At 48.5% G+C, this 21,762-nt stretch overlaps 9 protein-coding genes across 9 annotated transcripts; 5 read left to right on the top strand and 4 right to left on the bottom strand.

Moving 5' to 3' along the window:
- Positions 1-411: 411 nt before the first annotated feature.
- Positions 412-2,506, bottom strand: BDR25DRAFT_279346 (uncharacterized protein; the record flags this gene model as incomplete). Its single annotated transcript, XM_033687747.1, has 4 exons — positions 1,917-2,506; positions 1,728-1,861; positions 1,241-1,671; positions 412-1,188 (listed from the first exon to the last, which is right to left on the bottom strand). The coding sequence occupies exons 1-4, from the start codon at positions 2,054-2,056 to the stop codon at positions 412-414; spliced, it is 1,482 nt and encodes a 493-aa protein (XP_033552155.1). The 5' UTR covers positions 2,057-2,506.
- A 144-nt stretch (positions 2,507-2,650) lies between these two features.
- Positions 2,651-4,154, top strand: BDR25DRAFT_101596 (eukaryotic translation initiation factor-like protein 3 subunit). The gene is made up of 5 exons (XM_033683449.1): positions 2,651-2,821; positions 2,879-2,888; positions 2,940-2,966; positions 3,044-3,484; positions 3,534-4,154. The coding sequence occupies exons 1-5, from the start codon at positions 2,720-2,722 to the stop codon at positions 3,959-3,961; spliced, it is 1,008 nt and encodes a 335-aa protein (XP_033552154.1). The 5' UTR covers positions 2,651-2,719; the 3' UTR covers positions 3,962-4,154.
- On the top strand, positions 4,155-5,673 carry BDR25DRAFT_101591 (phosphoglycerate mutase-like protein). The gene is made up of 5 exons (XM_033683448.1): positions 4,155-4,403; positions 4,456-4,621; positions 4,667-4,882; positions 4,933-5,175; positions 5,226-5,673. Exons 1-5 carry the CDS (start codon positions 4,348-4,350, stop codon positions 5,634-5,636), a joined length of 1,092 nt encoding a protein of 363 aa, XP_033552153.1. The 5' UTR covers positions 4,155-4,347; the 3' UTR covers positions 5,637-5,673.
- Positions 5,674-6,851: 1,178 nt separating this feature from the next.
- Positions 6,852-8,459, top strand: BDR25DRAFT_213838 (isocitrate dehydrogenase NADP-dependent; the record flags this gene model as incomplete). Its single annotated transcript, XM_033684765.1, has 7 exons — positions 6,852-6,947; positions 7,009-7,019; positions 7,085-7,118; positions 7,176-7,314; positions 7,361-7,397; positions 7,462-7,961; positions 8,035-8,459. The coding sequence occupies 7 exons, from the start codon at positions 6,852-6,854 to the stop codon at positions 8,457-8,459; spliced, it is 1,242 nt and encodes a 413-aa protein (XP_033552152.1).
- Positions 8,460-8,823: 364 nt separating this feature from the next.
- Positions 8,824-9,663, bottom strand: BDR25DRAFT_101543 (uncharacterized protein). Its single transcript, XM_033683447.1, has 2 exons — positions 9,550-9,663; positions 8,824-9,496 (listed from the first exon to the last, which is right to left on the bottom strand). The coding sequence occupies exons 1-2, from the start codon at positions 9,604-9,606 to the stop codon at positions 9,143-9,145; spliced, it is 411 nt and encodes a 136-aa protein (XP_033552151.1). The 5' UTR covers positions 9,607-9,663; the 3' UTR covers positions 8,824-9,142.
- Positions 9,664-14,115: 4,452 nt separating this feature from the next.
- Positions 14,116-14,651, top strand: BDR25DRAFT_350700 (uncharacterized protein; the record flags this gene model as incomplete). The annotated part of the gene is made up of 3 exons (XM_033694739.1): positions 14,116-14,248; positions 14,292-14,474; positions 14,617-14,651. The coding sequence occupies 3 exons, from the start codon at positions 14,116-14,118 to the stop codon at positions 14,649-14,651; spliced, it is 351 nt and encodes a 116-aa protein (XP_033552150.1).
- Positions 14,652-14,716: 65 nt separating this feature from the next.
- Positions 14,717-17,897, bottom strand: BDR25DRAFT_340117 (uncharacterized protein; the record flags this gene model as incomplete). The annotated part of the gene is made up of 6 exons (XM_033693466.1): positions 14,717-15,555; positions 15,617-15,879; positions 15,958-15,963; positions 15,997-16,771; positions 16,842-17,593; positions 17,815-17,897. 6 exons carry the CDS (start codon positions 17,895-17,897, stop codon positions 14,810-14,812), a joined length of 2,625 nt encoding a protein of 874 aa, XP_033552149.1. The 3' UTR covers positions 14,717-14,809.
- Positions 17,898-18,039: 142 nt separating this feature from the next.
- BDR25DRAFT_340116 (uncharacterized protein) lies at positions 18,040-18,657 on the top strand (the record flags this gene model as incomplete). The annotated part of the gene is made up of 2 exons (XM_033693465.1): positions 18,040-18,581; positions 18,624-18,657. The coding sequence occupies 2 exons, from the start codon at positions 18,040-18,042 to the stop codon at positions 18,655-18,657; spliced, it is 576 nt and encodes a 191-aa protein (XP_033552148.1).
- A 466-nt stretch (positions 18,658-19,123) lies between these two features.
- BDR25DRAFT_350697 (uncharacterized protein) lies at positions 19,124-20,366 on the bottom strand (the record flags this gene model as incomplete). The annotated part of the gene is made up of 5 exons (XM_033694738.1): positions 19,124-19,169; positions 19,218-19,714; positions 19,764-20,114; positions 20,196-20,261; positions 20,295-20,366. The coding sequence occupies 5 exons, from the start codon at positions 20,364-20,366 to the stop codon at positions 19,124-19,126; spliced, it is 1,032 nt and encodes a 343-aa protein (XP_033552147.1).
- Between the last annotated feature and the right edge of the window lie 1,396 nt (positions 20,367-21,762).

The following is a 21,762-nucleotide window of genomic DNA, read 5'->3' as shown; positions in this document are numbered from 1 at the left end:
ACGCCAGAGTGTCCAGACCTCCAGCGGGCAATTACGTACTGCCTACCTCAAGGTCGAGACGTGGCAATTCATGGAATCTGCGTGCGCACGTTTTCGTAGATGGAGTCTAAAATGGCGAGGTTTGAAGGAAGATGAAAGGCTGTCCCCGTGGAGCTTGAGGTCCATAAGTCAACTGAACTAGGTATAGCGCAGAAGCCAATCGCTTGTTCCTTTTCGGACCCCTCAAACTTTGCTACTGATCCAGTGGCCTTCCAAAGTCATGAATAGAGAAATAACCCTTTTGGATCTGCTCGCAGAGATAGACCACTTCTCATAACAGTGTGTCAATAGGCCATTAGCGTACATATAAAACCAAGAGCTAATTCCTTCCACATGCGACTAAGGGAGGGGGTTGTCTAGTGCCAACAACCCCTAGATGCCAAAGATTCCCTTTTCCTTTTCCATGGCGTCCATGAGAGACCCTATAAGGACAAAGAGCTCTTCGGCCTTTTTTTTCAACTCCTCACGGTGATTCAGGTGGCAGAATCGTGCGAACTTGTCAGGGTGCCATTGGTTCCGCTCATCCTTCAGGAAGGAGTACGAATAACGACCGGAACCGCCCAACAACATACCGAGGTCGTGAATGCAGATTTGGAGGACCATACCATCGTTTTTAGTCCTTCTGCATTCGGGTTTGGTGCAGAGATCCATGAAAGAGGAGGGATCTGGAAACAACTTTGCATTACCTTCGCTAAAGACCTTGGTCGTCTTCTCCTTCCACAACGCGTAAGCATCCTCCGGGGTATTTGCAGTGCGCATCTTGAAGTCAAGGTAGATACGCGGAACCCATCCTTTCCTTCCCTTTGTATCTTCAACCACGCACCAGACGTCCCCTTGCTCTTGCAATACCTTCACCTTTTCGCCCTTGACAAGATTGAGCTCCCAGATATCGTCTTTGTGGGAACGACCTGAGCATTTAGCCTTGGCCCATTTAAAGACAGGAGCTTTTCGCGGATGTGATTTGAGGGGAATAACCTGTTGGTGATCCTGCTGCTTCTCTGAAGGGGTTGTCTTGTTCACTTCCGTCAAACGGGATGCTATGTCATTTGGATGGATATGAAGCACGAAATCTGCGTCCCTGCCGTCTAGTTGCTTCATGATGAAGAGGAAATCATCGCCTATTGGTGAATGGGGATTAATGGCAACGTGCTTGGACTGATCAGCATTTCTATTTCATTTGCGGTGCCATTGATCTACTCACAGCGAGGTCGATCTTAGGAGTACCCGGACCCTGCGGGCTATACTTCCAAAGATGGTTCCATCCTTTTCGTAGAAGGGCGGCCTCCCACTGCCAGAAGTGTCGTCGATAGAAGGTGCGATGACCTGTACCCAGATCCTCGTAAGCAAGAGTTGCTGTTATGAAGTAAGAGCCATTTTGGTGCCAAGTCACGTTTCGTAGAGGTCCAAACTCGATGAGGCCTCTAGAAGGGTCCTGTCCGTCGATGCTGATATTTTTAAGCAAGAGACGCAGAGCTTCCGGGATCTTGTCACAAATCCAGAGTTGGTTGGACCATGCAACATAAGATCCGCCAGCCCCAAGCTGAACGCGAAGCGGCGGGGGAGGGCCAAGTTGGGGCACATAGACAAGGTTGATGAAGTCGCGCAGCTCAGCCGGAATGGCTTCACCAAATCCTATTGCATTTTCAGCTGCGTCTCTGGGTAAACTGATCATGTAATTTGAAGCGTACGATAGACATGTGTGCCGTCCAACATCTCATAAGTAACAAACCAAGAGTCAAGATGTTCACCAAAAGAAGCCCACACAATCCTGTTGATGAGGCCAGTGTGAAGGTCGCCGACAATCTCCTTCGGGAGGTTGGAACTAATACTAGCGTCAGCTCTCTGTTGGCTGTGATCATGAGTTGACCACGACTTACAAGCCATAACCATTCGGAGTACCAAGGAGATATCTATCCCCAGGGCCAAATGCGTAGATGTACTGGTCAGCTTGCAGTAGGGAGAGGCCGTGAAAACCTAGCCCGATACACGGATGGTGGTCAGCAGATGTTCTAGCCATGGCTGTTGAAATGAAGGAGGGAAGCTTATGACTCCGCTGTTAGTAAGTATTCGCTCCCAAAGCAACGCCCGCTGGAGTGGTGATTAGGGGTTATTTTCCCGTTGCCCTAGTTAAAACAACAGGTTCGCACGTGTAGAGCGTAATGACGGTCGAGTTAGCCTGTGATGGTGCTGTGAGTGCGGTGTGTGATGGCCAAACGCCAAGCCAAGAGCAATGACTGGACCGTAGGAGATAACGGCTTGACGCCGAGACTTGAGAGAGAGAAAGAAAGAAAGAAAGAAATGACTCTTTGAAAGGAATCCGGAGGGGCTGTGGACAGTCAGTGGTAAGACTTGTATTAGTTGCGACCAGAGGCTGTTAGTCCAACCCTGATGAAGATATTCAAATTGCAGGCTGTGATGCTCGCTCTAGTTTTATCACCAATCGACCGTGGAAGAACCTCGTAGTAGACTTCGTGACCATCTGGTGGAGGCCAAAAGCACGGTGAAAGACGGCAAGGTGAAAGAGGCTTTGGAGCAGGTGCACGGACCACATCTCAGTTCGGTTAGCGCATCCCACTTCGACTCTCGAATACGTTCGATATCCAACGTTGGAGTCATTTCTCGCTGAAATAAGTGCAACGCCCATCACTCCAGCGCCCACTTTCGAAAAGATTTAGCAAAAATGCGGCCCATACTACTGTCAGGGCATGAACGCGCGCTCACCCAGGTTAAATACAACTCGGATGGGGATATCATCTTCTCGGTCTCCAAAGATCATGTAGTTGTAAGTTTTGTATCCTCCACGTAGAGGATGCACATAGCTAACGACTATGGCATGTAGGGTGCATGGTGTATGTAGTATGGCCCCCAATAATGCAGCGATCCTTACTTACCACTCCCAGTCTCACACAACGGCGAACGGCTAGGAAGTACGCAAATTCCAAATCTGTGGCTTGCAGAGACCGAACTGTAGTTGCAAAGGTTGCCAAACTGACTAGTTATGTAGCATATCATGGCCACCAAGGGGCTCTCTGGACAGTGGATGTCGACCCAACTTCCACACTCCTCGCAACCGGCGGCGCAGATAACACAATGCGATTATGGGAGGTAAAGACGGGCAAACTCCTCAAGACATGGGAATTCAACACGTCCATCAAGCGCGTCGAGTTCTCCCCCGACGGCAGGCAACTCCTCGGAGTGACAGAGAAGCGATCCGGCCATCTCAGCACCATCGTAGTCTACGAAATCATCCCAGATCCCGAAGCCGAGCAGACGGATGAACAAAGCCTACGGATAGTTTGCGATGAGAGCAAAGCTACGGTTGCAGGATTCAGCTACTTGGCAATCTATATCATAGCGGGACACGAGGATGGTAGCGTGTCGCAGTACGATGCGAAGACGGGAGAGTTACTGTTCAACACTCAGGCACACGAGGCAGATATGCAAAGTAAGCGATTCTTTGGCAGTCCGATGAGGTTCATACTAATCATGCTCAGTCACCGATCTGCAGTGGGCACCGGACCGCACATACTTCATCACCTCCTCCAAAGACAAGTCCGCAAAGATTCTCGCCACCGATAGCCTAGAAGTCCTCAAGACCTACACCACCGACACCCCGCTGAATAGCGCCGCGATTACACCTGTCAAAGACTACGTCATCCTCGGTGGCGGCCAGGCTGCCATGGATGTTACCACAACTAGTGCACGGCAAGGAAAGTTCGAAGCGAGGTTTTACCACAAGGTCTTCATGGAAGAGATTGGGCGTGTCAGAGGACATTTCGGCCCTCTGAATTACGTCGCTGTCCATCCGCAAGGTCTTGGATATTGCAGTGGTGGTGAGGACGGATATGTCCGCGTACATCACTTTGACAAGCCCTATTTTGACTTTATGTATGAGGTTGAGAGGGAGCAAGCGAACTTGTAATCGGCATGGGTTGTTCGCTGCTGCATGCATGTACTGGCGTTTTGGTGGTTGGGTGGGTATGGTTTCACAAATGAGGCCTGATATTTTCCGTGCTTTGTGAGCGGGACAAAGGAGGCGAAAAAAGACCATGTATGTGAATTTGAGGGAGGCAGTCTAAGCCAAGCTTCACGTGCAGCTTCGCACGTGGTGCGACTCATCCCGAGGTCCATGCTGTAATTGGCTCAAATCGTGAAGCGGGGCAGTTCACACTCTCTCTTGGACACACGCCGCTTCTGACGTCTATATTGACCAGTTAACCGACATGTCCTTTTCTTTAGAACCTATAAACATGAGCGCCTCTTTGGTGCTGCTGTGTGCTTTGTAGCTAAAGTCCTAGCTTCTTCGACATGCTGTTGCGAATTGGACGGCCTTCCTTACGAATTTGTGGCATCAATAGTGCAATGTATGGGCGACCGCACCTTGTTATATGATACCTCTAACCTCTGAATATCTAGCCCTTTTTTGTTCATAGTCACCATTCTAGTGCTGTTTTTCATTATGCACGGCGCCACCACCCTCGATCCGGAGGCTACGGCGAGCTCATCTCATTTTAAATATACCACCGTGAAAGGGTATTTCTTGCAATCAGAAGACAACACGGATTCTTCCAAATTCGACTTTGTACGTCTCCTTGCGTTGTGAGGGGGTTGTGCTAAGACCTAGTAGAAGAAGCAGAATTTCGGCCTTATCGAGAGGGAGTATGAGGACCACCATGGACAGAGACATGAAGGGATATCCCAATGGCAAAGATTTGAAAGTTATGTAAGGCATTTGAATGAGAAGAGTGAGGATGGAGTTCGGTTTAAGGTGCTGCTTTTGGGGAGACATGGTCAGGGATGGCATAATGTTGCGGAGACGAAGTATGGGACGGAGGCTTGGGATGTGTGTACCACATCCCCTAATGTAATTTCTGCTGCTAATTCTTTGGCTAGTGCTATTGGTCTATGCTGGACGGCGCTGATGGAATCACGTGGTCGGATGCAAATCTCACGGGGATAGGGAAGGGACAGGCGCAGGACGTTAACGACCTTTGGAAAGCGCTGTTGCCGAAGGGCATTCCAGCACCAGAGACTTACTATGTAAGTCCTCTGACCAGAACTATAGAGACAGCGGATGTCACCTTCAAAGGTCTGCGTCTTCCGGATCATAAACCTTATAAGCCCATCATCAAAGAAGTGAGTTCTATGAACTTTTAAGGCAGGCCAACACACGCTGACCTCAGTAGCTACTACGCGAAGCTATTGGCGTCCATACCTGTGACCGCCGCAGCACGGCCACATACATCCGCGAATCGTTCCCACATGTCGAACTCGAAGAGAATTTCTCAGAAGAGGATCGTCTCTGGAGTGCCGATTATCGAGAACCAAGCTCAGCCCGGAAGTATCGACTTTCGAAACTCCTCGACGACGTTTTTGCACACGACAACGGAGCTTTTCTGTCGTTAACCAGCCACTCCGGAGCTATTGCGAGTGTCTTGGAGGCCGTCGGCCATCGATCTTTCGACCTGGAAACGGGAGGAGTGATCCCGGCCTTCGTAAAGGCAGAGAGGGTGCATGGAGAGCGGGAGCGACCTCCCCATGAACCTAGCGAAGGTCCACCGGCGTGTAAGCTCAATCCCGCGGGCCTGCCGGATTAATTATGCCCGCATGAGGAGACTGCGAGCATTTTCGCATGGTAATCATCCGTTTACGGAGAGATTCGGACAGCCATCAGACAATACCGATGACATTTAGGGACAGTGCGGGCTGTTCTTCTGAAAATGCTTCCACTATAGACATAGAGGCTTCCAGAAGGGAGGGCTTGGACGACAAGTAATCAAGGTATCCAATGGCATGCAACAGGTCCCTCCCCAGCAGCACTCGTTGGCAGTTCATATTTTCCTTCTGCCCGCCGCAGTCATGAATGTGCGGGAACCGTGCTGAGCCCAATACCGTGCATAAATAGAAAGTGCGACCCAACCAACAATTACTCCAGATTATCACCCTCTTGTCACCCCACTCGTTCCTGACCAGACACAGTGTGCACTGTCGAAGCCGCAAAACAACACCAGATGCAACAGACGATGTCGTGGCATACGTTCGTTCAGTGTTCTGTTCGGCGGAGCATGCCACTTCCGACCCGACAGCACTTTTGAGCCCCACGCTCGGCAGCGGAGCGGTGACCACGGAGCGCGTGATGGGCACGGACAAGTGCCGCAGCCGGCGTACAATAACAACAGCAATCAATTGCGCAGCTCGAGCGAGGAAACACAACCACCTGCCCCTGGGGTAATAGTCTATTAGCCGCGAAACACCTTCTGCTTCAAGACCAGTAACACGGAGGACCTACATCCATCCATAATCCACTCACCACTCGTCCTTTAAAGCCGTTGCGCTTCCTTTCCGCCTCGGAATTCCTTACCCCGCCACCGCGACTTTGCACCCCGAAGTCAACGTATCAGAACTCGCGGCGAGACGTGTTTTTGCGAGTCCTGCCTGCGGGACGTACCTGCAAGTTTGAAGCGCGGCCGGCAAGCAGTCAGTACCTGCCTGCTATTTATCGCTTGCGGCGAGCCAATTCCGAGGTTATCTGCATTCTAGGCCCTACTACGGAAGTCCACTACGGAAGTATCTAGATAGACGACTCCCCAACCATGAAGCCGACTTCCTCAACAGTCCGCTCTGCTGCGATACAGATCGGGAGACAGAGACAGCTTCCTCGACGACAGACTTGTGGCTTTGCGACGAGGTGCCTGGCTGCGAATTCGGCGACGAGGCCCTCTGTGAGACTCCTGGCTGCACGACGGACAACAGAGAGCTTTTCCCCAGCTGTTGCATCAGTTTTTGGTCTGAAGGCGCATCAGGTACGCAACATGGCGACTATTAAGAAGATCAAGGTCAAGAATCCGGTGGTGGAGCTGGATGGGGATGAGATGACGAGGATTATCTGGCAGGACATTAAGGACAAGGTGCGTGATGTTATCCTTATAGCGAGGGTGGGGCGTGGAATGCTGACTTCTCGATCCATAGTTCATCCACCCGTAAGTCCACTGTGAGAGCCACGGCCGACACACGCCGCCGCCAACAGGAGCTAATGAATTGGAAGATACCTCGACATTGACCTAAAATACTATGACTTGGTATGTGCCGCCTAGCTAGGAGCGCGCGAGCGGGAGAATCAAGTCTGACAGGCACAGGGTCTGCCATACCGTGACGAGACCAACGACCAGGTCACTCTCGATGCCGCCGACGCAATTCAGAAGTACTCGGTTGGCGTCAAGTGCGCGACCATCACACCAGATGAGCAGCGAGTGGAAGAGTTTAAGCTTAAGAAGAGTATGGCTGTCGCCTTCCCCTAATGTTCAACGCTCACAGCTTCTAGTGTGGCTATCCCCCAACGGCACCATCCGAAACCACTTGTAAGAAAATTCCCAGCACTCGGTGCAAAGGCGCTTGGTGCCGATGATACTGATCCTTTCCCAGAGGCGGCACCGTATTCCGCGCCCCCATAGTCATTCCCCGCATCCCCCGTCTCGTGCCCGGGTGGAAACAGCCCATCATAATTGGGCGTCACGCCTTCGGCGACCAATACCGAGCCAAAGACCGCGTCATTGACGGCGAGGGCACCCTCGAAATGGTCTTCACTCCCAAAGGTGGCGCACCAGAGACCATCACCGTCTTCGACTTCCCCGCCGGCGGTGGTGTCGCACAGACGCAGTACAACACCGCTGAGAGCATTTCCGGGTTCGCGCATGCTAGTTTTAAGTTTGCGCTGGATAAGAAGTGGCCATTGTACATGAGCACAAAGAACACGATCCTCAAAGCGTATGATGGCCGATTCAAAGATATCTTCCAGGAGATCTATGATGGACAGTACAAGAAGGATTTCGAGGCCAAGGGAATCTGGTATGAGCACCGACTCATCGATGATATGGTAGCCCAGATGATCAAATCCGAGGGTGGTTTCGTCATTGCTATGAAGAGTGCGTAGACACCATGTCCATATTGCACCTCAACTTTCTCTCAAGACATGTTCGAGCTAACGCGACACCCAAGACTACGACGGTGACGTCCAATCCGACATCGTCGCCCAAGGCTTCGGCTCTCTCGGCCTCATGACCTCAGTCCTTATCACCCCGGATGGCAAGACCTTCGAATCCGAAGCCGCACACGGCACTGTCACGCGCCACTTCCGCGAACACCAAAAAGGAAACGAGACTTCCACCAACCCCATCGCCTCCATCTTCGCCTGGACCCAGGGCCTCGCGAAACGTGGCGAGTTGGATAGTACACCCGAGTTGGTGGCCTTTGCGGAAGCCCTCGAGAAAGCGTGTGTGGATACTGTGGATGTTGATGGTATCATGACTAAGGATTTGGCGCTGGCGTGCGGGAGGAAGGATCGGGCGGCTTGGGTTACAACGACAGAGTATTTGAATGCGGTGGAGAGGAGGTTGAAGAGTGGGCTTAAGGAGAAGCTATAGGTGGAAGATGATGGCTAGGATCTGGAAAACTGGAAGGCACATTTTTTGGCGGTTATTGCGGCTTGCGAGGTTCATCTAAATCTCTGTCTGATAGATCAAGATTAGAGCGCTATAGATAGATAGATGCATGCATCTAGCGTCTGTGGCGTGCTTTGTATAGGGAATCGCATACTTTCTAGCACCTAGATCTAGATCTACGACGACAAACTTTGTCGAATAGTGTCAATGGACGAAGGCTGTCTTAGATGCGCTAAGTTTGTGGTTCCGTCTCCAATGTCATCGCCCACCGTATTAGTCTGTGATACTACGTAGGATAATGCAGTAACGGTCATTTCACATCGCTGAATCAAATTAGAATTCCGCACTCAACCCATTGCTTCGTCTAATACAGATACATCACGATCGCCAGCGTTCGTTGTCGAATTCCGAATCAGCGGAACGTGAGAAAGGACGATAGTACAGACAATCGCAACCTCCACCTTTTATATGCCTTCTAGCTCAATAAGGGTTTAAATTCTAATGCCTACCGTATCAAAATATCATGAAGTCGCCCGTTAATGCAACGATTTCCCAAAACAAAGATAATGCCATGAGGAAAGGAAAGGAAAAAAGATCTGCCCTGGCGCTTATCATTTCTTGCGCCACCCAAACTCCCTCCAACACCCCTGTCACGTTCAAGTCCTTCAATGACGTGTCATCGGGGTCCCAAGGCGCTCCAAGCTCCGTCTTCCAATAGTCGCGTCGATTGCATCGTGTTGAGGATGGACTTTCGATGTGACAAAAAATCGACCACGGTGTTGCTGATCTGGATGACCCTCGAAATGCCAGGAAAGGTCTACATATCCTTCAAAGCTCTGCTGAACGATTGAGGGGGTTGCGTGGTCCAATGGCTGAATCGGTAAATGTAGAATCTCGTTTACTAAGTGTCTTGAAATGATATTTTCGCCCGAGTTTTGAATAGATAATCGTGCAACTCTCCATCTGTTTGCGCCAGTAGTGTCCGCACTACCACATATCCTAATTATAATTGGGGGTTTCTGCACAAAGTGTTAGGAACGGAGAATGCTGGTGGTGAATAAGAGGAGTCTACCAATTCTTCTGTTTGAGAATAGGAAGAGCATCGGAGCCTCCTAGACAAGCAAAACATAATGTCGGTGGTAGCGGCTGGGGCCGCGTATTTGGGCGCAAAATGAGGCTGTTAAGGTGATGGTCGGTTTGGGACCCTGAATGCTCAGATAACGAAAGCGTCATTAGAGTAGTAAGTAAGGCGCCACACTCACAAAGAGGTAAGGGTCCTGCGCCCTGTAACCGCGCAGCAGGAGCGGAACGATACGCCCACTCGCGTGATTAGGACCTCTGCTTGCTTTTGTGGTCTCCCGTGTCGGTGTGCTCTAGAAAGCCCTCACAACACGCGAGATAGTAAGGTCGGCGCAATAATTTTTGGCGCCTTCTCTGTTTTGATTCAGCAGTGTCTTGAATTACGCACAAGCTCTCATAATGCACTGACCGTGCACAAAACTTCGGCAAGATCCACGGTGAAGCTTGTCGAAGTCCTCCATATTGTACCCGTGCCATATAGCTGCAAGTTATCATACTTAAATTTCAACTTTCCGGAGATTGACACGAAATCCTGAACAGCCATCACACCTTGGGACGTAACGTCTGCAAGTACTTCCGAATTTATGCGCGAATGATATCTCTTTCGTTTGACCGAGGAGAATATGACATGACTATAAGACCAAAAGCGCCAGCAGGCAAGTAGAATACACGCGAGTTGTATTCTGCGCCTAGCATGTGTTTGATATAAATGTTAGAAGTTTTGGGAGTTGACACAGGTTGCCCTGATATAATATGGGTAAATCGTATTTGTTCCATGGTGAAATTTTCTGATCGATATCAATAGCCCAGACCTTCGTACTCCTCGAGGAGAAACTTGCTGATAAGACAGGAATGGCTCCCAGGCATGTCACAAGGTGTTATTCATGTATGCACTCAAAGAGGGGAGATAGCATTGGGGCATAGAATAAGTAGCATATTAACCGCTTATAGAAGGAAGGAGTTCGACTTTCGCAACGCATAGGAGATGCCATAAACGGAAACCTATTGGGAAGAAAGAACAACGTCGTGACACTCATGAAGTCACCTGTCTGAGTCCATGGTAATGAGTGCATTGCTTAAGCCTTAGTCATTGGAGAGGACCACCTCAGAGGGTTCCGTATCTGCTGGACGGGGCGATTCGTTTGATATATGATATACAGGGGGCGAGGTATGTGGCTCTTATTGCAGCATGGACCGTGGCGAGACTTCTGATTCGAGCCTGGGCCTGATAGAGCCGTGGTCGTGTAGTCGGGGAGTTGGCGCATTGACAGGGAAAGGATATCGTCGCGACACTGGTCGGGCGGCTCTGCCGTTGCGTAAGGGTCGCAAAGCAAAGAGACTCCTAGTAGTTGTGGATTTATTAATCTTTGGAGTAGGGGCTAAACATGACGTCTATACTGTGATAACTGGCAATTGAGTCTTGAAGATCGATGGTGCTGCTGCCCTTCGAGGAGCTCAACTTCTCTCAAAGTATTTACAACCCCTACATCTATAATATAGCTTAGAGGCTACAAGCTTTACCTAGCACTTCTGCATAATACACTTACAGAATCTAGTGTTATCTTAGGGTATAGTTGTTGAAGTGCAACTACAGGCTAGATTGAGCTCCTAGAAGCGAGCCAAGCCACTTTACTCTTTTAAGTGCATCCCCTGTTTGTGTTTTCTGAGTGCGTCTCCTTCGCATCTTCGCCCAACGACCACTGCTATGAAATGATTGCTGTCTCTATAGAAATCTCGACTACTTATTCTACTCCTTGGCCATCGTCCCCTGCCACCCTGGGTGTCGGGCAATGCCTGCCGGATTCGTCTCTTTCTGGCCCTGTGGCAAGGAGGGAATTGGCCAAACACTTGAAAGTCTCAGCTTACTGGGAACTTACTGCCCTGATCTAACCTTAGGTTGCAGCCCGATTCTCTTTATATCGATCGATACCGAAGACCTGGCACCGTGCTCAGTAATTAGGGTGAGAGGACGTCATACCTAGGTCACAGTGGCGGTAGCTGTGATTCCGAAGGTGGAGGGAAGGCACGAAATATAACGATATGCAATTACATGGATAACAAGTTATCTATCATAATGGACAAATGGGTAGATGAGCATGAACAGAAGCGGCTGTGTTCCTCCTGCGTACTTAGACAAGATCTAGAATGCATTAATTACTTGGTGGGCTAGCGTTCAGTAGAACGTGCTCGGGTAGGGCTACATGGCATGGAACATGAACGATCTCAAACACGGCTCTTGAACAACGCTGTCGCGGCGCCCCGGATGCTGCGGATGTGTAATTATTGAGCCGGCACTAGAAACACGAGCCGAAAAGCTAATTTCTGGCGTGATCGTGGAGTAATTTGTGAGAGAGATTTATCGCTGAGTAGGTTCATGCTGTCTCCTGTCAACAGCCAACCAGGACAGCTTCTACGCCCCAGCAATGGCTCTCCCACTGTTTCCACATCATCTCAAATTCTTAGCAATATTGTCAATCCATATCTCCCACATTGCATCCATCTTCACATCCTACCCTAGCGACGTCGAATATATTTGAGTACCTGGAGAGTTCCCTGGAACACGTTGGCAGTTAGCAGCGAGCCGCCATCGCACCGTTTGCTGAGAGTGACACAAATGTACTACAATATGCATCGTTCGAAGTAGTGATACCATGCAGGGTGGCCTTGGACCTCTCGGATTCGTGGATTCGGTCGTCAGTACAGACCGAAGTGAAGATCTTGGATCACACGCTAGCATGCCCGAAGCCATGCTTGACGAGTTCAGTCTGACCCTGTCGCATCAGAGTAAGGAGAGTTCTCTTTACAGAACTCCTTGTCACACTTGGGAAATACCAGCGGTCAAGCAGGTTTGACCTCTTGCCATCTTAAAATCGACTCTTTTACAATAGGGAGCTCAAGCTTCCGCTATCAGTCACCACGTCCACCAATGCCGCCTTTAAACGCTCTAAGCTTCCGACCCGTTGCCTTCCCTTGTATACAAGCACCTCGAATCCTGGTCGATCAGAGTGAGCGGTGGTACTTGGAGCGGGCATCTCGGAGGGTCCTATTGAGTAATTTGCCTTTGTGAGTATTGTCTCCTTCGAAGATTTTAAGTTGCTAACCTGTTCTTGCCCTAGGATTGGTTGTAGCTACTCTACCTCCCTCGTTGTCCTTCCATTATTGCTTTGAGAGAAAACTATTCTTCTCATCGCAAATTCCTTGGAGCGAGTCTCCCACTCTTCTGCGCCAGTTGAATAGCTAGTGTGAACGAGCCGAAAGCAAATAAATCTAAAGTTAGTCACTATTCAACTTCAATAGCAGAGACTAAGAATGTAGATGCCAAAGAGATGAGTTCAATTGAAGTGAGATGGTGAGACAGCCTTGTCTGCAGCCTCTCCAGCCTCGTGGAGATGAGGCCGCTCAGTGATGGAACGCCGGCCGAGCCGCATCCATACCATCATATTACTCTCCGAAGTGAGGATTCTTCTCCTGGGCGAGCTAAATATATCACATTCGCTTTTTGCACTACCTGGCCGATCTAGGAAGATTCACTGTCAACTTTAGTCAAGAGGCGGGAAATCGCTCGAGGCCCCCAGAGAAGACAGATGTGAGCTTCGACATCAATTACCAACTACCACATTGAACCCTGTGTTCGACTTAGGTACTATCTTGTACGTTCTTCGTGGGGAATCGTCCTCTACTCGACACCTTATTGCTTCTATGCACGCTTACCTGCAGCTGACCTGAACGCCCCTCCCATTCTGCATTTGTCTTCTTCCGAGCGATGAACTGGCATGCCAAGCTAAGAACTCCAGTTCCACACATCCTCTTCACCTCTTTACACAAGCGGCTTCAATTACCACGCTTCGCGCAAACGGCGCGATAATTAAGAAACTTAGCGCATGAATCTAGAGTTTTTCAGCCCCTGCCATCCCGCCTCTTGCTAATGTTTCTGTAAACAGTACGCTACCAGAAAAGCTGCCATCCTCTACTCCACCTCACTTCCCCCCGAAGGACTCAACACCCTTATCTGCCTATGCAGGCGCTGTTCCTCTGTTCCTCTGTTCCTCTGTTCCCTTTAATACAACAAGCATGTGGATGCCATTCCTTCGTCCTTCTCGAAAGGTTTGACTACATCCTCTGTTATCCAAAGTGTCTGAAGCTAACGCTCAATCAGCGCGAAAACGACAAGAATCCGCAACCACCCTTCGTATTAATCGAAACAAGACTGCAGCCACAGTGGCGAGCAGCAGTGATTTCCTTGTGCCCCAAAAGCAGCCATAGCTTCATCTCGCGGCGATTCGTGACAGAATTCCTCGATGTCGCGAACGAAGCAGAGCTCCCAGAATACGTCGAGCGACATTGGGCGCCGGATCGTAACCAGCAGAAGAGATACGGACCGACTCGGTTTTATATAACATCAGAAGTTGAATACGACGTTGTTTTAGGACGAGATGAGCTTAGCCGATATGAAAGCCATGGCTGAACAAAGTCACTGAAGTTAGGATACAGAATGTTAGTAATGTTGCGTACCGGATGTTCCAAGGCTAAAACATCTGCATTAGTATATGTGGCATATATGTCACTTTACCCTCACAGTTCCGCTTCCAGCCCAAGTTGCCTCGAACGCGAAGGGAGGCCAACCCCTACCGAAAAGAGCATGTCGTATGAATGTTCAAGGACGTCCAGCTTCGACCTAAGCTATCTCTGGTGTGGCAAAGGCATGAGGATTTCAGCGCTGCATTACGCACGGAGCTCATGAGTATGTATATATGCTTCTACTCGTGGACATCAATAGTATCTTCATTGTCAAATTGTTACTATATGTTCTGCTCAAGGTTAGGGTGCAATTTTTACTCCCTGCTATTGACTTCTGGTATCACGGCAGTATCTTTCATGCTTGTTTCAAGAGCAGCACTTTTATCGAGTATTGGATCAGTTTCTCATCTTTAAAAGCTGTTTCCTCAATATTCTTATTTATTAGAACTAGCATTTTAGATGATCTCTCAGGTACACCCTATAGTTTATACTAGTAAGGTGGCTTTCATTAAACATCCCTGTGTGCTAGTGAATGAATAAGCACCTGATTTTACCAAGCCACCTGAACAAGACTAACTGTGACGACCTTAAATGGCCTCTGCTGTTTAGAGTATTTTGTGCCACAGCAGGATACGGCAGGTAAAGTACTTACAGCATTATCAATACATCCCTCCGTCCTTGTTTGAATCTAGTCTCTTTAACAACAGTCTGCAGCAAGGCAGTACATAATTGACTCAACCCAACGAGTTTGGCGATAGATCCAAAGGTTCGAACAGATCCCACGATGGATTGCTCCGGTCTAGTTGTTCTCCAGAATTCTCGGAAAATAGCAGTAAGGGTGACCATCCGAGCCGTTGCGGGATTAAGTTCAGACCCGGATTCATGACGTGTGCGCTAGCTTGCTCACCCTCTTGGTCGGTTGGTTGAATGATCGAGTCTGTACCAAATGAGGCTGGAAAGAGCTCGGCAAAAGCCGATGATTCTGTTGACGGCCGAGGAAATAAATTAGACTCGTTTTCTCGGCTGGACAAAGTTTCTTCTGAACCTAAAATTTTGGTGTCACTCATTTGATGTGGTCCCTCTGGCTTGAGCGTTTGATCCAAGGAAGAAGACGATACGGGTATATGATGAGCCGCTACGCTATTTGAATTCTCTTCATGTGCTGAAGATGATACTACACGAGATTTATATCCTGAATCCGTGGTCATGGCTGTGGTTGATTGCATGGAAGGAGACGGAGAGCGTCTCGATCTTCTTAGCCCTGACTCTATGTCCTGTCGATTCTGGACAGCTTCGGCGAAGATGTTTCGCATGATTGCTGGAAGGGCTGCCTGGAAAAACGTTTCCACATGCTGCTCCTGCCCCCGGAGCTCGGCCGGCAGTCCACTCTTCACCTCATTTGTGATCAAAGGTGGCGCGATTTGGGTAGCAAATTCTCCTAATGCTCGGAAAGCGCGTGACATACGGAATTCTCCTGCCCCTGCAGTGTTGTTTAGTGGGATGGTCCCGCTTGGAATGTCCACAGGATTAAATGGACCTACATGGGCTATCTGGGAGCGGCGAGGCAGGAAATAAGAGCCTATATATCTCATTCCAGTTTTCCTCTGTTGACTTGTTTCTTGACGCTCTCATACTCTTGAGTGCTTTCTGCTTCTCTTCGTTGATGCCACTCCATATGCGAGTTGGGCGAATATCGCAAACGGCCACTTGGCGGAAATGGTCGTTCAATTCAGCCGCGTCCTCGAACTCTTCAGAGCACCTTGGGCAATGTACTGGGACATAGTGACGCCTTTCCAAATGCTGTCTGTTGAAGTATTTAGTTAGAATTCCGTAGTTAGAGCCCGCCCCAGCATCTAAGGGATCAAACTATGGTGATCCTTACCTTAGCCTATGGATATTGTCAAAGCAATGGTCAAAACACCTAATATACTGAAGAGGATCGTGTTTCGCAAAAACACAAGCTAGCTTCCGTGTAACTTGTCCCTTGTCTGGGGATTCTACTCTTCGCCGTGACGGATTTTGACCACCACCACCATCCTCGTCCCCCTCATCATTGAATCGTCGTTTCCTTAACTTCTTCTGTCGCTTGGTTTTGTCTACAGGTAGAGTTGCACGACCTTCTTTTAAGGTTTCGTTGCATTCACCAGCTGGTTGGTGGTGTTCTGAGCCATTACTCCTGATAGTATCTTCCAGCCACTCTTCAACCTTTTCTATAGGGCGCAAAAATTCGGGCACGTTGGAGTTTAGAAGTGTTGAGCGGGATGTTTCGCTAGATCGTGCACTCTTAAATATACTGCTTCCTTGTGTGTCCGAGCTGTACTCAGAAAGAGACGTCGACGCTGGACTGTCATGCTGTTGCTCCAAGTAATAAGACGAGATAGATAGTCGAGGACGTTGAGTCAAAGGACCCACGGTGGTGGCGTTGTCTATACTTTCTTGATCGTCGCTGGCCTTCTCTGAAATGCCCACTCCTTCTCGATCAAACTTGGATCCCTTCTTAGGCCCCTCGGCGCAATCTTGATCCGCTTCTTCGTCATGTTCTCTATGTTCCTCCACTCTCTGGTTCCCCAATCGTCGCGTGTGTCCTTCAACCTGTAAGTTGGGAGGATCAACAATCATTTCTCGACCAGCTTCTGTGTCTTCGTCCCTACTCGGCCCTCTCTCATGATTCTGTACGTAGGGATCATTCTTTGTGTCTAAAAAAGACCAAAATTAGCGTCTCAATCCATGAGAATGCCAGATGGCTCATTATAAGCTGAGACGTACCTTTTGGATAAAACCCAGCCAAGCCTAGAGCAGGCTTTACGGTCATCAACCCTTCTCTAGTGATTGTTTCGTAGCCGATAACTACATCGAAACGTTCATCGACATTTGATACCTCGAATTTGTCGTTGTAGAATCTTGGGTCGAAATAAAACGTCCTACCAGACCCTTCCGCGCACCAACGGCCAGGCAAAGTAGCGATAGACTTGAATTTCCCGTTTCCGGGGAGCGTCAACTTTACTTGTTCTTCCCCGTGGTCGATTTCAATTCCGAAACTGCGGACGAACTTTGGTGATATGAGATTTATTGGATTTCCGGTGTCAAATTTAGCCCGAGCATACCGCAACACCTCCTCCTTGCTCCCCTGTTTATCCACGACGAAAGCGATCATAATGGTTCTGACAAAGTCTTCCTCTGCTTTTAATTTTTTTTGTGATGGCCATTGCGAGGTAAAACGAACGATGGCATTGAACAACCAAAACACAACAAACGACAGAAGGTGCCAGATGCTGCCGGTGGGTTTGCCAGCTGGAGGGCTACGGGCTCGAGGAGGTGCACAATTCTCGGTCGTTCTCAGATCCTTTTGCAATTCACCGGGCCTGTATCGCAGAGCGCCTTGCTGTTCTCGAACCTGTGGCTGTTCAATATAGGCGGAACGTGTCGACCACACTCCTGCTGCTCCGGTGCTCATTGTACTGGATCTGAATAGTATCGGCGATACTGCTTGTGAGAAGTGGTTGGATACAGGTTTTGAACTGTAGAAGTTAATAAATATAGTTGTATATTGTTCGCGCGCAAAATGTGCGATAGCTACTATCTTCCAATAAGATGCCACAGCATTTCGCACAGCCACTGGGCGCCGCACCAATACGAAACAGATTTCGTCATCTTTGATAACCCACAACGTGTGCACTTCACATTTGACCCGTCTTCCACGCGTATGGAAACTTTGATGCTCTCTAATAGTATGCCTTACACTTCCAACAATACACCGGGCGCGATTCCTGGTAATCCAATCTGCGCTCCGTCTTCATCGTTCCGCAAATAACAAATATACATTATCACGCTTTTTATCGAAATTCCCACACTATGTTCGTTCTCTTTATGTGCAGTATAAAATCTCCAGATCTTGTCTCCATCGCGTCTCTCCCAACATTTTCTTATTGCAGATACTTATCCTCTACCGCCTCGTAAACACCCGATGTATTCCTCCCAAAGTCATGAGGACACGGAAGCGCCACTCAATGGAATGGAAAATGGAGCTCAGAAAGGATCGAAAGGCTTGGATAGGGAAGGTGAGGGCATTGTGAGGAACATATTAGTTGCCTACGAAACGGACGAGAAACGAGAAGCATTACGCTACGCGATAGCCCTGTTTGACACAGGTTGTCCGGATAATCTCATATCTCGAAGAGTAGCAGCTATGCTAGGGTTTCAATGTGAGACTCAGGATACAAGAGATATCGACCTCGTCTCCGTCACCGGCGAGAGATATCTCTCCCTAGGAGTCTTGAAAGGCAGATGGGCTTTCTCGAATAATATATCTGAAGTCGGCAACCCCCATATCCGGAAAACGTCGAAGTACATGAATGCCATTTTCCATGTCTCAAGCAACGAGAACGATCCATTCGACGTGATCATTGGGTTCAATACCATCAAAGACCAAAGACTACTCCTACTAGGAGAAAAGCTTCTGGCCGGTTTCCGTCGGGTCCAGAAGGCCATCGATGTTAAGTACTCGACGTGTGCATTCTTAAATCAAACATATTTACTCACTGTTTGCAGAAAGAGTCGCGAATGGGGACCAGGTCGACGCTAATGCAAAGCGAGATGCCAACTCCAAAGCGAAGGATGCTCATAGGCAGCAGAAGGTACGGAAAGCTCTTCCTCGGACTACTTCGCTATTGGATATGCCTTAACGTGGCTGAGTAGGAGAAAGAGGCGTTAAGGCAGAAGTCTGCGTCCACAACGTAAATCATTCTCATTACAAATTAGGAGGTTTTCAAGAGCACAATTGCGAAAATCCATCAAATTCTCCACCAATTATCGCATCCAGAAATAAGGTCAGTACTGGTTCGACGTCGGTAGTGCAGTATTGGTTGGGATGAGAAATTATATCTTTGATTCGAATCGTCTCTACCTTAACTTTCTCAATATCCATGAAGCTAGTTCAGCCCCACATTCCTAATCTCCATAAATCCTCGTGATTATCTGATGCTTGAGGGTCCATGATCACGGGACTTACCCTTAGGAAGTCTATTCTCCTTACTCTTCTAATGGTCCTTTTATTTATTCCCGGTACTTATGAAAACGACTTGAACAGCCGTGAAACTAAATTCGAATCAGCTACATGCTCAAGAGCTTTAAACTGTCACTTACGCTGAAGACACTGCAAAAACCTCAGCTCGATTCGCCGTCGTAAAAGCACTTAAGCATATTGATATAAGAAGATTGAACCCTCCAATAATTCCAAGGCGAGAAGGAAGTGAATGTACAAAATACAATGCCACCACCGATGCCAGAGGAATTAATGATGCCAAAATTGTTGTGATCCACCGTGTGATCCGGAAAATGGTGCTATCCTGATACCCAACCTCGCCATGGACTCTTGAAGGGCGTTTCCACCGAACGCCTCCGCAGCGAATTAGTGCCGTGGCTGATTTCACTGCAAGCCATCCAGAAAATGGATCTCCTTTCTTGCGAGGCCGTAAAGCAACGAGATCGTTGCTGTGAGAGTTTGGATTGGTCACGGAACCCCAAATCATCGCATCGTCTCCAATTAATGCGAGGGGGCCCATTTCTGGAGTCTGGAGAAATCTTTGGAGATCTCTTAAGTCCCACTGATCCGGCCCCTGAAGATCATAGACTTTGGCTTGCTGCAGAAGGATTTCATCTAATTTGTATTAGTTCCTTGCCTCTCCTCACTTTCCAGGGAAGGAGCTTACTATACTCCTTGAGGAGTGCTCGCATCTTCATGACTAGGTCGAGTTGCTTCCTATCTCCCTGCTCTACTGATTGGCTCAGCCAGTACCAGTCAAGCGCATACCGTTGCTTTTCCGGTACGCTGCTATCCAAATTTTCCTGTAATATCAGCTCTTTCTCTAACGACGCAAGCTCTGCTTGATAGTAGAGCAGATTCCGTGAGTTGAGAGCACCGAAACGACGGTATATTGCAGTTTCTGGAAGGATCTCCATTTGGCCAGCCAATCTTGGATAGCCTATGGCAAGGTGACCAATTGGATATTCCGAAGGCGTATTCGCCATTTTGAATTCTTCCTGGAGGCTGGATTACATTCTGGGGAGTGGTTAGCGAAATAAAGGGAAATCTTATACCTTCCTATCTAGCCTGATCGAGACAAGCCACCGTGAGTGGAAATGGAGGTTAACCCAAGCCACATATACGGCTGTTGAAGCCTCGGCAATCTCACACCGGTTCTATGCAGTAAGAAGCCCAACTATGCCTAACGCTTTCAATTCATACGGCTGAATGTTTTCAACGATATCAAAGTGAGGCCTTCGTTTATGCATAACGCGACACTTATCTCTTCCTAAAATCATAGCCGTCATCCAGGGCATTCAACTGGCCCTGAAAGGACCCATGCAGGTCAAAAATTAATTATTGGAACGATTTAGGCCGCAGCATCCTCCAATTTAGATAAAAACATCGATCAGCCTTACCAAACGCCTAATTGTGGCCCGTAAGTTAATGCCTAGCCTACCTCAGCCTTCTCCCCCAAATCTGCCATATTCAATGCCAAATCCCGCCCTATTCGCGTCTTCTTTACAATCACCTTTAGCCATCTCAACATACCTCTTCCCAAGCCTTCTAGATTGCTCTCTAAGCTCCTTATTCTGTGCCTCCAACCTATAGGCATTCAGGAGTTGGTCTACACTCACGTGGCTTGGCTAGCCATAGAACGGCCCTTGGGATGATGGTTATACTAGAAAATTTCTCCTTAGAAAGGGAGGCCCTATGAAAGGGCTCTCTAGAATTTGTAGATAATAGGAAAGCTCTCAGATTTTAGAAGTCCTAGGAAAAGGGGTGCCCCAGAATATTTCTCCTTGAATGCTACACGAAGAACTATTTGGGGCAGCCCGCAGACGCATTAATATCCTTTCTATGTATTATTTAGAATCAGCCATCGGAACTCGAGTGATCGGTCGCTAAAGTGGTGTGATACACTACCTACAGCGCATATACCGCCAGTGATGTAGATAGGATAACAACTCTGGCGATATGACTTTTGGATACCCAGAATCTACAAATCCCAGTTGGGCATGAGTCTCCAGAGTTTTCACCAGCGGATACCTGGTGAAGGGAAGCCGCTACCAGCTATTCTTGTTCGCATGCAAGTTCTATATTTAGATTTGTACTACTGCCTTCTGCTTGCAGCTTTCCACCCTTACCACCCAGCGGTTGAGAAGTCTCCTTAGGACGTAACTTTATTTTTCATATTTGACTAATACCGATTGCGGGGTCAACGACACAGGCCTTGATGTCGACTGTCACCACCATTAGAATAGTGTTCGTGCTTCTGGTTAAAAACGTGTGGTGGATCATCCAGGGTCGATTGATTTGATTAAGCCATTATGCCAAATAGTTCAAACTTGTGTGAGTAAGTTGCTTGCAAAGAGAATCACCTGCATATATCGATCTAAATCATCACTATGATCAATTTCTGCAGCAGAGAGAAGGTTACAAGCTCATACTTATCATGAGCCACTCAGTATTTAAGCACTTACAAGCTCATGCTTATGCTTCCTGTCATTCTACCTACTCTCCACCCATTATTTTCACGCTAAAACGCTATAGACGGCTAGGATATAGATCAGTACATAGGGACAACCCGCACCTTTCTATCCCCACTAACTTACTAGGACATCAAACTCCACTACCTACTATGCCCAGACAATATTCAAGCAA

Source organism: Lindgomyces ingoldianus (assembly GCF_010093535.1).
Source record: "Lindgomyces ingoldianus strain ATCC 200398 unplaced genomic scaffold BDR25scaffold_5, whole genome shotgun sequence".
Classification (NCBI taxonomy): domain Eukaryota; kingdom Fungi; phylum Ascomycota; class Dothideomycetes; order Pleosporales; family Lindgomycetaceae; genus Lindgomyces; species Lindgomyces ingoldianus.
This window is presented reverse-complemented; position numbering and strand designations above follow the sequence as displayed.